The sequence below is a fragment of the Zingiber officinale genome, chromosome 1A (genome assembly GCF_018446385.1).
Source record: "Zingiber officinale cultivar Zhangliang chromosome 1A, Zo_v1.1, whole genome shotgun sequence".
Taxonomy (NCBI): Eukaryota; Viridiplantae; Streptophyta; class Magnoliopsida; order Zingiberales; family Zingiberaceae; genus Zingiber; species Zingiber officinale.
The window spans coordinates 104153999-104171736 of NC_055987.1; the positions used below are offsets into that span (position 1 = coordinate 104153999).

The 17738-nt window shown below is 38.0% G+C and overlaps 1 protein-coding gene across 2 annotated transcripts in view; it reads left to right on the forward strand.

Moving 5' to 3' along the window:
- Nucleotides 1–4481: 4481 nt before the first annotated feature.
- The window catches only part of LOC122028046, a 41100-nt gene continuing 27843 nt past the window's right edge, over nt 4482–17738 (forward strand). The window contains exons 1-9 of one of the 2 annotated variants that reach the window (XM_042587089.1): nt 4482–4717; nt 6777–7189; nt 7311–7394; nt 7477–8001; nt 8903–9038; nt 9123–9285; nt 9367–9495; nt 9574–9768; nt 9999–10121. In XM_042587089.1, coding sequence (XP_042443023.1) covers nt 6931–7189; nt 7311–7394; nt 7477–8001; nt 8903–9038; nt 9123–9285; nt 9367–9495; nt 9574–9768; nt 9999–10121 — 1614 coding nt within the window. In that variant the 5' untranslated portion in view covers nt 4482–4717; nt 6777–6930. Of the gene's footprint in view, nt 4718–6776; nt 7190–7310; nt 7395–7476; nt 8002–8902; nt 9039–9122; nt 9286–9366; nt 9496–9573; nt 9769–9998; nt 10122–17738 lie in introns of those variants that run through there. The other variant, XM_042587082.1, reaches the window with a different exon arrangement.

The window sequence follows — 17738 nt, forward strand, 5'->3', positions numbered from 1 at the left end:
ATTTTTAATTGAAGTATTTTGATCCTTAAGATAATAAATGAACTAAAATTTATCAAACAAGTAATTTCTAAAAAGCTAATTGGACTGGTTCATTTTCCTTGTTTCCATTAAAAATGATAGAGTAATATAAAAATATTAATAAAATAACATGAATTAGATAGAATTTTAGGGCCCAAAGTTCCCAAAAAGACTCATTTTGGCCACAACCCCTTACCCTTTAATTAATTTAGTATTATCTAAAAAATACAATATCCTCATTATTATTGATAATTTGTCTCCTTGTATATCATTATTTTTTCCACATGGCATCATTTTTAATTTTAATAATGGAAAAGGTTGTTGTTTCTTAATCAATGAAGGGAAATGGATCCAATAAAAAAGAGTGTTCTTGTCAGATTTAATCTTATCGTTTTTAAATAATATCATATTAATTTTAAGTAATATATAGACACATAAAAGTCAAGATAATAAAAAAAATGCACTTGGATGTTTGTTTAAAAAAAAAACAAACACATCTTCTATATTATTTTTACCCATAACATGTATTATTATCTTGGACTTTTTAATTTGTCCTCTTCCATCCAATCAAAATAGGTTTCAAAAATATAAATAGACATATATTTGCACCATTCTTGAAAAATAATAATAGAATTTTTTTAGTCACTTAGAGATTTTCACCCAACAATACTTAAGTAAAAATTTAAATAATCTTGAGAAATATTGAAAATTAATTAAAATTATAGACTTAAAAATGAAATACTATAAATATATAAAATAATTAATATAAATTGATATATATATATATATATATATATATATATATATATAATATTCAATTGTTTCTTATACTTATGGAATTACTTAAAGTTTTTAGGGTAATTTTCAATAGTTTATAACTTTTATAAAATGTTCTCACAAGGTTTTTTAATGTTACTAAATGTTCTAAATATTTATTTTGTTGTTTAAAATAGTAAATAAATATTATAGTTTTTCATAGAGGGTAATAGAGGTATTTTGGTATTATATATATATATATAATTTCTTTTTAATACCGATAATATAACATAATATAATTTTAATATAATTAAAATAATTTTATCTTTTAGTTTAACTATTTGATTCTTATAAGTTAACTTCATAATTTGTTTTTCTAATCCATACACAAACTGCTTTTACTATAAATAATTAAAAATTTTATTGCATGCCCATGCACTACTAATTGACGTGGCTCAGGCGTTCCTACACATGTAGAACAGCTTTTGAAAAAGAAATTATTTTTTAAAAAAAATAGATTGCAATAATATAAACTCCTTTTAAAAAAATAAAATAAAATAAACTAAAATAAAATTTAAAAAAAAAATAAAAATCTTACTTGGCCTTGTTTAGAGTGGAATATTTGTTCTTCATCGTTTATCCCCTCAGTCCTCTTTCATTCCCTTTGAGTCTCTTTCACTATTTGTCGTTAACTATAAAATCTAGATTGTACAAAAATGATATTTTACTTATGTACACCCTGTATATATCGTATGTATTTATTTATTTTATTAAACTGAGTTTAGGATTTAAAATTTAAACTTAAGGTTTAAGATTTAGATATCGTATTTAGACATTTTAAAAAAAATTTACACGTGATACACATGGAATGTGCACCATAAAATAGGGGTGTCAATTCAGATGGATTGAATCCGGTTGGGTTGGGTTAAGTTTTTTTTTTTTTTAACCCAATCCGAACCTGACCCGAACCCAAGTTCAACCCAAAACACCTCAACCCGAACCCGAACCCGACCAACCCGATCAACCCGAACCTGACCCATATAACCCGAAAATCCGATTCAAAATGATTTTTTTGGGCTATTTTTCCTATAATTCTTCACTTTTATCTCAATATTCCATCATTATCATACAAACATGATATTAATATACATAAAAACATCTAAAATTTTAAAATAAAATTTGATTTAACCCCAAAAAAACTCATAAAGCCCTATATTTAAGTCAACCCAGGTCAACCCGGATCAACCCGAACCCAACCCGACCCAACCCGAGACTCTTTTACTGTCCAACCCTCCAACTCGAACCCGACCCGAACCCGAAAATGCCCAACCTGAATCCGATTTTTTTCGGGTCGACTCAGGTTGAGTCGTCGGGTCGGGTTCATTTTTGACACTCCTACCATAATATAACTAGGTTAATATTCCCTCCTAGATAGCAATAATAAATTAATTTAGAAAAAAATACTTGATTTATTTTTTGGACAACCTTTCCGAAGATATACGAGGCATTTATTGAATTAAAAATTAGAAGATTTTAATTTTAGACTTATATGTTAAAATGACTAATTAGGTCGATAATCCTAAACTGATGACAGATAGAAAGATTTGTTGTATCGCCTATTTGAGACAATCACTCTTGGAATTGCCCAAGTCCGAGTGGGTTGTTGTCGGCAAATCCGAGGTCTCTCGAATGCAATTGAGATCTACGACCCAAAGCTTCCCGAGCCTGAGTAGGAAGCGATGTTGCTCAATTGTCTAGTCTAAATGGGTTGGTTATACTGAGTTAGGGAAGCGATGTTGAGTTAGGGACCACATGCTTGACTGTCAAGTCTGAGTAAGAAATGGAGACACTGAGTGTCAAGTTGAGATGTTGATTCGCTCGACTGCCTATTGTCGCTTGAGTGTCAACTATCAAGTGCTAGAGCATGGAGTCCAAGTGCTTGGGATGAGAATTCGAGTGCTCAGGAAGTAATCCCGAGTCAGAATGAGTTTCTGAGTGCTCAAAAATAGAGAAGTTGAAGCCGCGTTCAATACAGTTTTCTTAAAACCGATCTTTCCCCTCCGATGGAGCTCCGAGGTTACGTGGAACATATGTTTCCCAAGATACAACAACACAACCATGTACTCAACCAAGCACTAATTAATCATGACAAGCCGAATTAGTGCTTTAACCTTTAGTAGAAGTAAATACCAATAAATGGTCGAATAAAAGCCATAAATGCTCAGGTGCGAAGTCGAGATGCTCGAAATGAAAAGCTAAGTACTTGGGAAGTAATCTTGAGTCTGAGTGAGTTTCTGAGTGTTTGAAAATAGAGAAGTCAAGGTCATGTTCAACGTAGTTTTTTTAAAATAGATTTATCCTCTTCAACGATGCTCTTAAGTTACGTGGAACATCTATTTCTAAGATATAATGACACAATCATTTATAATGAAACACTAGTTGATCGTGGTAAACTGAATTAATGCTCCAACCATTAGTAGAAGTAAATACCAATAAATGGTCGAATAAAAAATTATTACTGTTTCCTTTATCCGTTTGGCTTGAAACGTTAGCCACTCAATCGATTCACTCGGTGGTTACAGAATCTCCATTAATTATCGATTAATGCATCAGTTATACACTTAAGCAATCAGCACGGACATGTGAGAGAGAGTCTTTTCCATATATATTCATTAGATGCATTGGTAGTCGATTGAGGATGAGGATGAGGATGAGGATGAGGATGAGATGGTCGGTGATTGAAGCTGATAGCAGGAGGACAACTGCAGAGGATGGTACAGTGAGCCTGCATGACGGTATATGTAGTAGGAGGGTGGTATGTCTGCTGGGTGTATTTTGTGGATGGTACAGTGAGAGTACGCTACATGTATATGGGCTTACCTTAGGTTCATATCTTAGTAGCTCCCCGATCTGATATTTCATCAGAAATAAGTGATTATTTTTGGACATGTGTTTGGTTGTATTTTTTCTTGATGTTATATAATTTATCTTTTATAAAAATAATATTCATAACTTTTATTGATTATGTATCAATATAAATAAACCATATAGCTACAATTCTGTGTGAGATTAAAGACTTCACAAGTCTCCTCTTTCCATCCCCTTTCTTTTCCATTCCCATTTTCAACCGTGAATCGTGATATTTTTAGTTTCCATTAACTTTGACATACCACATTTTCAAGAATGCTACATTTTACACATTTTAAATTTTGATTAAGAAGATATTTTATTAATGCCTATAGCTATTTCAACAACTTGATTAATTCTAAATTCCACTTAGTCAACTCCACTACCTTATTAAATAATTTTGAATAACACAGAATCTGATTCAACTCTACTTTTTCATAGCTCTGATGAATTACAGTGTTTAAAGATTAATGGTAAAATTTTATTTTATTTAATTAGCATCACGTATCTAAATTTTATGGAGAAAATAATAATTATAACTAAGAATTGAATCGAATCAGCGCCTTATATATATTTGTATATCTATATATGTACCTTTTTTTTTATATATGTGGGACTGATATTAAAGGATCGTTAGTTAATACAGTGGATCTATTTTTTTTTAATAATTTCAAATATAAGATCGTATTAAGAAAAGCATAAATTTTAGGGGTTGAAATGAATATTTTCCAGAATTTAAAAGAGTTAGCAAATTAGTTTGCATCTTCTTCCTGGTTTCCGGTTTCGCAATCGATGCGACGTCTTGTCACAGTTAAGAATCTCGAGCTTGAAATCTTCCTCTCTGCTGCTCCTCCCTCTCCTTCGTCATCCATGGAAGCCCCCAACGAAATAAAAGGGAGCTATAAATCGCGCTGGCTCCTTGCCTTCTAGCTCTCGTCTCCGGCCGATGGGCGGCATTGCAATCGCCGGAGATCCATCTCCATCTCACTCACCTTGTCGCTTGATGGAGTGGAGCTCATAATCGATGTGCTTGCAGGTTTGATATTTTCCTGCCTCAAAATTCCTCTTTTGCTCCAAAAATCTTTTTTTTACCCTCCAAAGATGGATGTATCGTTCGTTCATGGTGTTTCTCGTATTAGTGTCGTTGAGATTAGTATGTTTTCCTGTTTGAGGTGTTTTTGACGCTGATCCATCTTTTGATTCGAAAATCTGTTTCTTATTTTGTCCTTCGTAGTGCAGTTTGGGGCTGCTTTTTAAAATGCCGGTTGCTATTTTGCCTCCTCTACTCTTTTTGATACATAAAGTTGGAATTTTATTTTTCAAAAACTTTATCACTGCCTTTTTCTCTCATCTAGAAGATTGAAAATGCCAAGTTGATTGTGGAGTTCCTTTGCTATGAAAATGCCAAGTCAACTTCTTCCTTAAATACTTGCCTAACAAATTCAATACTTCTTAGCTCGAGGTTTCACACCACCTAATCTTCTAACTTTTTATATATTTTTTAACAGTTGTTTGCTTGGCTGTTGGATCTTGATTTTCTGGTTTGTTCTGTCAACTGTTTTAGTCAAACAACGTGTTTTTGTAGAACATTTGCAAAATTTTGTTGTTCTTAATTATTCAGACTTGGTAAGTTGTCATTTTTTTTATGTTTTTCTTTTGTCTTGTCTTCATCACATCAAATCTCTTAGCCCATATTACTTTCATATTTAGTGATGTTGCTTGCTTTCAAAGTTGGTTTGGTCTTGTTTGCTTGCTGTAGAATGCATATTTTGCAGTTTTTATAGATCTTTAGGCTTGTTGTACTTAAGGAAATGTACCTTATCCTTATTATTGAGGTGGATTCTCAGATCCTTGTAGCTAACTCCAATTAGTTGGAACTTGCTGTTGTCATTATTGTTGTTGTTGTCTCTTATTGATTTTATTGAACTCTGATTTGGAAAATGTGTTGGGTTTGGCAAGGGCTAAGAGTCTCGGTTATGAGCCAAGTGCTAAATAAATTTGTGAAAAGTATGTTGAAGCCTAGGAGATGTTATTGGGTGCACATGGAGATTGTAGGATACTAAAAGATTGTAGAGGAGGGTTTTCACTTTTCATCTTGGGGAGAGTTTTCAATATTTAGAGAGCATTAAGAGACTTTTCTCCATCGGTGTTGCTAGAGAAGTTTGGGGGTTACGTCTCACATACACGGTGAAAATCCTGATTTGTTTTGTTGCTGCTCCTTATATTATGTAGTTGTAGATTTTCTCCATAGGCTTAGGCTCATGTTGAATCACATTAAATTGTATTTTTTTTTCTTTGACTAGTTGTGTTCTTCATATAGCCAACCTCACCTAGTGGGATAAGGTTTGGTTGTTGTTGTAGTTGTGTTCTTCAACCAAATAAGGTAAAGATTCCACCAGGCGGACTTGCGGTTGAGATTATTCTATATTTTAGACACACTAGATTTGAACCTATAAATGCATAATTTAAGGCGATAAATTCTAGCAAGTTAAGAGTGTTTTCCAATTCCATCCAGTGGTTTTAGAAGCACTTCTGCTATCAATATGGTGGATGTTAAACATCTTTGTCTACTGATGTAATTTGCATTGGTCTTCTAAGAGTTCAATTTTAGAAAGTGGAATGCATTCAATTTGCCTTAGCTATCAGATCATGGTAAAGTAACCTGTCATTTTACCTCTCCTTGAAAGTTCCTGTGAATTATAGGGTATAGCCTTGAACCAGTTCCTACATGGATAATGCCACCATTAGTGAGGAAGACTTATTCTCTATCCCACAACACCAATTCTAAAGTAATCTTCAAGACAAAGCCATTAGCGCATCTGTCAACAAGGACTTCTTAAAAAATAATGGAATTAGAATTTACAGGATTCATTGTACTTTTGCTTCCTTTCCATGCCTACTCAATTAAGGGAGAACTCTATCTATATGCATCAGTCATAGTTACTACTCTTGATCAATTGACAGTTCTCTTCTAATACTATGAAGATTAACTTCACATAGGTTGACATCTCTTGGCAAACACGTACTTATACAAGCTAATCTATGCTGCTAAATACATTTCTCTCTATTAATGTCTTGTTCTTTGCATCTTGCAGGATCACAAAATAGTGATCTCTCAGCATCTGGGTAGCAGATGCATCCATCCATAAGCATGCACAAAAGTAGTGCATGTTACTGCAAAGAATGAGTTCCATCTGATTAAGTTAATACCAAGAGTTTTCTATTAGGACACAATATTAATTTACTACCATGGGTTCTTGTGTATCAACATCAAAAAGAAGACATAGACCCAGAAAGTATTCTCTTCGATTCCGAAAATACCATGGAAAAATTTCTGCATCAGTTCCTGATGCACCTGCTACTAGGAAAAGTCATATAGGAAATCAATTTGCTTGCAGCCAGTTTGCTTGTGTTAAGACTTCAGCATCTTGCTGGAAATCTAAAGTTTCCAATCATGCATTTCATCTTACACAAATGCAGTGGAATCACAGGCAGATGGAGGCGAATGGTATGAAATTTATTCTCAAAACTTCCGGCCCAGTGCTTCTGTGAATTTATTTCTTAGTTTGCATCCCTTGATTTTAGATTTATAGGAAGAAACAAAATGACAGGGTCTTGAAATTTTGCAGTGATATGCCAAGAAGAAGTATGGTTTGATTCCATCAGTATTTTAGACTCTGAGTCTGATGATGACTTCAGTAGTGTTTGTGGAGGTATTATTCGAGTATAGTGATTGTGATCTTACTATGGGAATGCTAAATGAGCAATGTTTCTTAATCATTCAATATTATGTAGATGTTCTTCCCTCTGTAAATGGTTCAGTTGGTACGCAATTTGTTCGCCATGAAAATGCATCCATGTTAGTAGATGCTGTGTGTAAGCTTGAGGAACTTTATGAAGCCACTCCAATTAGTGGGGCAGTTGAGCAATTCATAGAAACAGACGCAGGCAAAACCGAAGTGCTTTTCAGCAAAAAAGAATTAGCAAATGCAGATGGAGTGACATTGGAAAAGGTTGGTGAAGCAAAGCTTAGGAATCAGATTGAGAGCTGTAACAAGATGAAAAGGGTCTTAGAGGATATTTGTGGTAGTTTTAAAGAATTAAAAGAAAATAGAGAAAACACAGATGAAAACAATTGTGAAAGCACGTCGAAGAAGTTGACTTCATCTTGCCCACCTCATTCAGTTTCGTTCATCAGCTTTAATGATAAGGTCCAACAGTTTCCTAGTGCTAGCCCACAATGTCAGAAACGGAGATCAGCAGTGATCAGACTATCATTCAGGAGAAAATCTAAAGATGGAGAAGATGTCTCTGAATTTTGTAAGTAAACTTGTTTTCTCTTCCATTGTTTCATTTGTATTCTATGTTACTTAGACTTGAGTACATGAGTCTAACAGCACCTCATTTTCTTTGTCTTTACACATGTCCAACAAGGTTCCATGATGTAGTGTCCCACACAGGTTAGAGCGGGATAGGTAAGGAGTCCTGAATATTAGAAGATGTGTTGAATCCAGTCAATTATGGAGTCAGCAGATGTTGGCACAAACATCACTGAGTTTGCTTGTCCTTCTAACATCATCATTTATAATCACAAATATTACCCATTCATTTCTCTTGCCTGAATTTACTCTAAATCTCTTTTTGCATTGATATTCTATATACCAAGCTTTCAAAGAGCATATGTAGGCAGTGTACACTTGACTCACTATGTAGCACATAGGCAATATACAATGGCATATGTGATTTGTGTTAAAATATTAAAACATATTTATATATGCAATAATGTATATGTACATATCAATTCTTACTTCCTCATAGAATAAAATCAATGCCAATTATACAATGCAAAACACATGAAATGGAATAATTAAAAATTAGTCAACAATGTAAAATACATTATAGAAATAAATATTATGTATATAATCAATATCTGAAATATCTATTATTTGCAAACAAGTGTTTAAGTAAAAGCTGTCACACGGAGTATAAGATTTCAATCTAAATTGATTTAAATGAACCTATGTTATATACGGCCCCTATCAAGTCTCCTTCAAAATCTAGTTTAATAGGTGCATATGCAGCAATGTTATTTACCATTCATGTATGTGCAAGGTCAGCATGAAACTGTCTTATGGTTGCTTTTATTTGGCTATTGTTGTTGTGTGATAGCTTTTATAAAAATATCTACACATTTCATCCATGATTTTGGATTTTGACACAGGTTCTTCAAAGAAACACCTCTATCGTCCTAAAGCAGGACTATTGGTTCCATTCTCAACCAGTGAAAAACTCATGCAGGGATGCTGCTCTATCCTCGAACCTTCTTCCTTCAAACTTAGAGGGGAGAGCTATTTCAGGCATGAATATGTTATGCACTTGTGGTCATGTCAAATTGCGTATCAATATGCATTTAATCGATAACTTACAATGTTCTTATCCAGAGATAGAAGAAAAGTGCCTGCTCCCAGTTGTAGTCCATACACTCCAATTGGAATAGATTTGTTCTTCTGTCCATGCAAAGTAAACCACATTGCTCAGCACATTGAGCTTCCACTAGTGAAGCCACATGAGAAAGTTCCCTCTCTGCTTATTGTTAACATCCAAGTATAATTTAAGTTAATGAATTTGTTTCTGTACAGATATACTTTCTTTTTTGACTCATGAAAACTCCTCCAAAATTGACAGCTTCCAACTTATCCTGCTGCTATGTTTCTTGGTGATAGCGATGGAGAAGGAGTCAGCCTTGTGCTTTACTTCAAGGTATCTGACAATTTTGACAAAGATATTTCTCAACAATTTCAGGACAGCATTAGGGTAAGTTGCTCCGTAAGTTTGTACTAATTGCTTGGTGTGTCAAATACAATTTTATTGATACTGCACAATTTTCGCCAGCGATTCATAGATGATGAAGTAGAAAAAGTTAAAGGATTTCCGATAGATTTGGTTGTTCCTTATAGAGAAAGGTTGAAAATTTTGGCTGGGTTAACCAATCCTGAGGATCTCCACTTGAATACTGCAGAAAAGAAGCTTGTACAGGCTTACAATGAAAAGCCAGTGCTCTCAAGGCCTCAGCACAACTTTTACCAGGTATACACCTAAAAAATAGGCTATTTAACATGCTACATGGTGGTGAAAGAATCATTATTCCAAGTGTATATCTTATTCAAATATAAATGGAATTAGTTAACCATGCTTCCATATCTATCTAAAAGTTCTACAAGTTCATTTTCTATAGAGTAGCATGATTTTTTTTATCAACTGTATTTTTGTTTGGTATTCATAAACAACAAACTATTTTTTTTTCCTTCAATATGCAGGGTTCAAATTACTTTGAAATTGACCTGGATGTTCATCGGTTTAGCTATATTTCGAGAAAGGGTCTTGAAGCATTCAAAGAAAGGTTGAAGTATGGAATACTTGATCTGGGTTTAACCATCCAGGTAAAGAAAGCAAACAATTAGTTTTTGTATGTGTTAAATTAGCTTTAGCTCACTAGCTTGGCAAGATTTGGCATGCTGTTAAAGCTCTACCAAGAAACCAAATGAGAAAGTGCTAAGTTCCTAGGTCTTGTATCATTCCAATCTATGGATTTAATGACGGAGAACCAAGTCTTGAGGTCAAGATTTAATAATTTAGAAAAGGACTCTAGTAAGAATGGAAAACATGCTTAGGGGTCAAAATGAGCATAACCTAGGAAAAGCTAGACAAGAGCCATCTAATGGCTATAAAGGTTTGGGATACAAACCTAAAGTCAAGAAGGATGTGACTTCTTTTCATAGGGTTCCATATAGGTATGAGACCAACTCTAGGTGTAAAGGTCAAGTCAAGGATACTAGGGAAGAAATCCCTAAAGGTTCTTTTGGCAAGACCAATGTGACTAAGACTTCTAAGAAATCTAACAAAGTCACAAAGAAGGTTACAAGGGAAGTTATTGTAACGACCCGCCTCCTACTGACTACGCTGCGAGGCCGAACCGTCACATTATGCTGTGCTAAGCTATATCCATGACCATTACTAAGTCTAGGTGCGGAAAGCTGTACCAATTTAAAACTTTTCTAAGCTAATACAAGTTCTTGGTCCTACGTGTGCTAAGGGATGCAATCTAAGGTATTCATGGCATACCCTACATCCTCTATGGTCAAGGAGCTGAACTACAAGGTCTCTTGGTCGAAACCCAACTTCCCAATCGATCCAGATTGAACTCAATCGATTGCAAGCTGTTGGATCGATCCATGGATCGATTCAGATGGCTATTGTGCTCGGGGTAGTATTCTGGATCGACCGGCTGATCGATCCAGACTGGTCAATCGATCCAGTAATCGATTCCAGAGCTCTCTGTTCGTGGGAGCGATTTCCCCGATTCCTTGATCGATCCGTTGATCGATCCGGCAGCTTCCTGTTTGCGACAGAAAGCGACTGGATCGATCGGCTGATCGATCCAGGAGCTCACTGTTCGCGGAACAAGTTCACCAATCGATCAACTGATCGATTGAAGACCCCCAATCGATCGGTTGATCGATCGGGGTTTCTGATTTCATATCAGAAGTCTGATTTCAGTACTGGTTCATGCCGAAATCACATACAGCAACTCTATAAGCATAAAATAGAACTACTAAGCATAACATTACTCATGGAGTGCTATCTAATATCATGACAACTAACCATCTATGTATAACTGTCATAATTCAAAACACTTAAACAACTAAAGTGCAGGAAAGTAATGACATAAAGAAAATGCTATGTTCTAAGTGGGCTAGTTCCCAAGCATCGTTATTCCAAGTTCCTTTTTCCACACACATCTTCATCGCATTGTCCCCCAGCCTCCACTAGTCCATCTTTCCTTTACCTTTATCTGCAGTATAAGGAAAAGAAGTAGCTGTAAGCTTTCGCTTAGTAAGAAACCATCTACCTCACTAAAACATGCATACGATGCAGTTATGTTTTTAAAACATGCTGTTTGAAACATATGAATATTGAACATGTAAGAGCATGGCATGGCATACAAACAAACTGGTCATGGCAACAAGTGCTAACATAAGATATCATATTGTATCAATAGAAAACTAAACCGATACAAAAACTGAGCTGAGCAAATTCTAAACTAATGCTAAAGCTATACTGAATTCACATAACTATTTGTGAGAGTTCGAAAACCATATATATATAATAGATGAAAATACTAATCATTCTTCTGATGGGCCCGACAACTGTACTTGCTATGCGCGCATCCCTAACTAAACCTGGGGTTGCAAATTCCTAATCTAGTAGGGTTTACTAGGTTAGCTGAACCTAGGGATGACTATGGGAGCCCAACCCAATGGATATCTAATCCAGTACAGTGCCACTAATAAAATAAAATACTGGTTATAGCTGAATTTTTGTTGTTCTTGCTATTTCTAGGTTATCTGAACCCAGAGCTAGGTTATCTGAACCTAGAGGCGACTATGGGAGCCCACCCATTGGACCGTAATCCCATATAAGCTGTACTAAAGCTAAACATACTGAATGAATACTTCTATCACATTTAGCTAAGCTAGTAAAATGATTAAGTTGCATTTTAACCGTGCTAATAATTTAATCGAACACTTGGTATGCGTTAATTCGCATCCTTTGTGCCGAAAATCTACATACTATTAAATTGAAGCATAAAATTCACACGGAAGCTACTTATACTGCAGGTGAGGGGTTTCTTACATCCTGCGCTAGATTTTCTTACGATCTGATAGCTAGATTTCTGGTGGAGACGATCTTCTCGACTATTTTCTCGCGTCCACGCGTTCTTCTTGCGGAGAGAAACGTCCTCGTGTCGGAGTCATCGCCGGAAGGTGCTCCTGGAACCCTTGAGACAGAACCCTAGCCTTGCTTGTGGTTGGCGTCGAGAGATGAGGGAGGAGAAGGGGTCGGCGTGTAAGGGTTTGAGGGGAAGGTTTTCTCGTTTAAGAAAATAACAATTCCTCACTTAAATTCCTTATTTATATTAAGTGGGTAATTCGGCCTAACTCAAATATAAATATAATTGTTCCCCTTTCCTTTCAGCACGGCCCTGCTGAGTTCACTTGGTTACTAGAGTCCACTATAAGTCGTAGGACCCAATAGGTCTTGGGTTCGATTCCCGCTTAAGCTATTTTACATTTCTATTTATTTTTGCTACTTCTGCTACTCTAAAAATTCTATAAAAATATTCTAAAATTCCAGAAAAATCATAGAATATTTCTAAAATAATTTTTGAGAATTTTCGGGCATTACAATACCCCATACCTTATAAAAGTTCATCCTCGAACTTAGAATAACTCTGGGTACTTCTGTCTCATACTAGCCTCTGTCTCCCATGTTGCCTCTTCGGTTGTGTGATTTTGCCAAATGACTTTTACTAGTGGTACCTTCTTGTTCCGCAATTTCTTAACTGCTCGGTCTATTATCTGAATAGACCGACTATCATAGCTGAGGTCTTCGCGGACCGGTACCGACTGGGCTCAATCACCTGGGTGGCATCTGGGATATGCTTCTTCAGCATAGAGACATGAAATACATTATGGATGGCTGACATCTCCTGTGGTAGCTCTAGCTTATATGCTACCTTGCCAACTCTTCTAGTGATAAGGTATGGTCCCATGTATCTGGGACTCAATTTGCCCTTCTTCCCAAAACGCATTACTCCCTTCATGGGAGCTACTCTGAGGAACACTGAATCCCCAACTGAAAACTCTAAGGGTATGCGTCGTGTATCAGCATAGCTTTTCTGGCGGCTCTGAGCTGTCTCTATCCTCTGGCGGATCTGCTGTATAGCTGCTGTGGTGTCTGCTACTAGATCTATCTGGAGTTCTAGTTCCTTCTGCTCACCACTCTCATACCAGCAGATTGGAGATCTACACCTCTGCCCATAGAGAGCCTCATAAGGTGTCATACCGATAGTAGCCTGATAGCTGTTGTTGTATGCAAATTCTGCTAAACTCAGATATTTGCACCAACTTCCCTTGAAGTCTAGGGCACATGCTCAGAGTATATCTTCGAGTACCTGATTTACTCGCTCCGTTTGACCATTTGTCTGAGGATGGAAGGCTGTGCTGAATTTTAACTTAGTGCCCAATGCTGATTGTACACACTCCCAGAAGTATAATGTGAACCTACTGTCTCTGTCTGAGATGATAGTCCGTGGAACTCCATGCAGTTTGACGATCTCCTTGAGATACAACTGAGCTAACTGCTCTATGGAGTAGGATATCCTGATAGCTAAGAAGTGGGCTGATTTAGTTAGTCTGTCGACTATCACCCAGATGGCATCAAAACCATTCGTGGTTCTGGGTAGTCCCACTATGAAATCCATAGAAATATCCTCCCACTTCCACTCTGGAATCTGAATAGGCTGCAGAACTCCTCCTGGTCCCTGGTGTTCTGCTTTGACCCTCTGACAGGTCAGACAGGTGCTAACATATCGAGCGATGTCTCTTTTCATCCCGGCCCACCAAAATCGTTTCTTTAGATCTTGGTACATCTTGGTGGAACCTGGATGCATCGCATAAGAAGTCCTGTGAGCCTCATCTAAAATCTTCCTCTTTAGTTCCTCCTGATTTGGAACACGAGTCTGTCACCGAAGTATAATACCCCACTATCGGACACTCTGAATTCTCTACTTTCTGATTCTGCTAACCCTTGCTTGATTTTCTGAATTTCAGGATCCTGTTCCTGAGCTGTCTGGATGTCACCAAGCAGGGTAGATGCTAATGTCATAGTAGAGAGCTGTCCCACTATGAGTTCGAGACCAAAATCTGTGATATCTTTCTGTAGGGGCGGTGACATGACTGTTAGGGATAGTAAGGTGGCGCTGGACTTCCTGTTAAGTGCGTCTGCCACCTTATTGGCTTTTCCTGGATGGTAGAGGATGTCTATGTCATAATCTTTGACCAGCTCAAGCCATCTGCGCTGTCGCATATTCAGATCCTTCTGAGTGAAGAAGTACTTCAAACTATGATGATCTGTATACACTCTACACTGAGCTCCATACAAGTAGTGTCTCCAAATTTTGAGAGCGAACACTACTGCTGCAAGCTCAAGGTCATGAGTAGGGTAGTTCTTCTCATATTCCTTGAGTTGTCTGGAGGCATAGGCGATCACCTTACTATTTTGCATCAGTACTGCTCCTAGTCCCAATTTAGAGGCGTCACTATAAATATCAAAGCTGTCTGTGTTTTCTGGTAGAGCCAAAATGGGAGCACTGGTCAATCTCCTCTTTAGCTCACTGAAGCTGTTCTCGCAGTCCTCTGTCCACTGAAATTTTCTGTTCTTCCTGGTGAGAGCTGTCAGTGGGGAGGCTATCCTGGAGAAATCCTCTATGAACTTCCTGTAATAACTTGCTAGTCCCAAAAAGCTTCTGATCTCACTGACATTCTTGGGTCTTTTCCAGTTACTCACAGCTTCTATTTTACTAGGGTCTACCATGATACCATCCTTTGAGATGATGTGACCCAAGAAGGACACCTGATCTAACCAAAATTCACATTTCGTGAATTTGGCGTATAGCTGGTTCTGCTGAAGAGTCTGCAATACTATTTTCAGGTGCTCTGCGTGTTCTTCCTGAGTTCCTGAATAGATAAGAATGTCATCGATAAATACAATAACAAATCCATCTAGGTAGTCCCTGAATACTCTGTTCATGAGGTCCATGAAAGTAGCTGGAGCATTTGTCACGCCAAAGGGCATGACTACAAACTCGTAATGTCCGTATCTAGTCCTGAATGCTGTCTTGGGTATATCCCTTTCTTTAACCTTCACCTGATGATAACCTGGCCTGAGGTCTATCTTAGAGAACACTGCTGCTCCCTTTAGCTGATCGAACAGGTCATCTATTCTGAGAAGAGGATACCTGTTCTTAATCGTGACTTGGTTCAGTGCTCGATCTGTAATCTATACACAGGCGCATGCTCCCGTCTTTCTTCTTCACGAACAATATAGGCGCTCCCCATGGTGAGTGACTAGGACGTATGAAGCTCTTGTCAAGCAGCTCCTGTAGTTGCTCATGAAGTTCCTTCAGTTCTGCTGGAGCCATGCGGTAGGGTGCCTTAGAGATAGGATTTGTACCGGGAATGAGTTCTATCTCAAATTCAATCTCCCTGTCTGGTGCTAGACCTGGTAACTCCTCAGGGAAGACTGCTGGGTAGTCACATACGACTCGGACCTCTGCTAGCTGTTGGTCCTTGTCCTGACTGGTATTGACTACATGTGCTAGGAATCCTGTACATCCTGAATCCATTAATTTCTGTGCTTTTAGAGCTGAGAGAAACTTCTTGGCCTTTCTCTTTGGTTCTCCGATGTACTCGAACTGTACTTCTGCTTCCGATTGGAATACGACTTTCTGTTTACGACACTCTATAGAGGCACCGTATCTGATCAGGAAGTTCATTCCAAAGATGACATCATAATCAATCATATCTAGCACTATCATATCACAAAAGAGTTCTCTGTCTGCTATAATAACTGGCACTGCTCGGAGCCAGTGCATGGATGCCATAATTTCTCCTGAAGGTAGCGTCGTCAAAAATTGGCTATTGAGTACCTCTGGAGGTATTGCGAACTCTTCGGTGAATGTCCTGGATATATATGAATGGGTTGCCCCAGTATCGAATAAGACAGTTGTACTTTGCTGTAAAATACTGATCTGACCTGTAACAACTGTCGAGGCATTTGCTACGTCCTCTCTGGTGAGTGAGTAGATCCTCGCATTGGTCGTAGCTGGAGGGGCCTCTAATCTGCCCTAGCTAATGTGTGGACCATCTAGAACGGCCTGCATCTGATGTAGCTGTGCTGGCTGGCCTCCGTACTGAATCTGCTGTGGTTGAGGAAGAACTGTCTTGTTTGGGCACTGCTTAGCCATATGCCCTTCCTGTCCACATTCAAAGCATCCTCGTGTGCCCTTACGACAAATTCCAGGGTGGAATTTCCCACAAGTAGCACATTTGGGATAACTAGGCTGTTTACTAGCTGGTCCTCCTTTCGGGTAACTCCCTGATTTGCGCTTGCTGCTGGAGTTCCCTTTCCAGTTAGAGCTGTGGCTCTGTTGTTTCTGAGTACCTGAACCTCCTTGTCCTTTGGACTCTGAGAGGACTTGCTTTTGCTGCTTGATATTGTTCTGGTAGTGCTCGGTGGTTAGAGCACTGCTGACTAGTTCTTCAGTGGTTTGCGGCCTATGAACGCCGCCAGCCACGTTCATCGCTATTTCCGGCCTCAGCATCTTGAGCATCAACCGAACTCGTTCTTTTTCTGTGTTGACTAGTTCAGGGCATAGACGAGCCAATCTGTTGAATCTCTTCACGGCTTCCTCCACTGAAAGGTTGCCTTGGCGAAACTCGGTGAACTCGTCGTAGTGGAGGTATGTGACCCGCATGTGAAAGAACTCTTTGAAAAATTCTTTCTCGAAGTCAACCCATGTCATCTGGTTTACTGGGCGCTTCGCTCTAATTCTCTCCCACCACATACATGCGTCTCCTGTTAGGCAGAATGAGGCGCACTTCACCTTCTCGTGTTCTGGCCAGTCCAGAAGCTCAATCATGCTTTCCAGTGTTTTGAACCAGGCTTGAGCATCCCATGGTTCACTGGTGCCTGAGAAGTTCTCGGGCTTGACTCTCTGCCACTGGATCAGATAGGCTTCTCTCTTTGCCTCTATTGCTGGGGCTACTGGTGCTGTAGGCTGGACTGGTGGAACCTCTATAACTACTGGGGTTGCTATGTTTTGCTGTTCAGCTAGCTGCTACTGTAACTGAGCCACTAATGCTGTAAGGTCTGGGGGAGGCACTGAACTGCCTGCCTCGTGCTGGGGCTCAGTAGCTGGTGCCCTTCTAGCTGGGCGTCCTCTTGCCATTTCTAAAGGAAGAGAGGACATACATAACTAATACTATCACATTTAACTAATTACTATAATCAACCATGTTAAACACTATCATATATCAACATGCTTTAGCTATCTATAAACATGACAGTAAGAAATCATAAGCAAGAGGAGAGGTGTTCTTACTTAGAAGCTGCAGGTTCAATGCTGATGTGTGTGAAGGAAGTATGGAACTTGC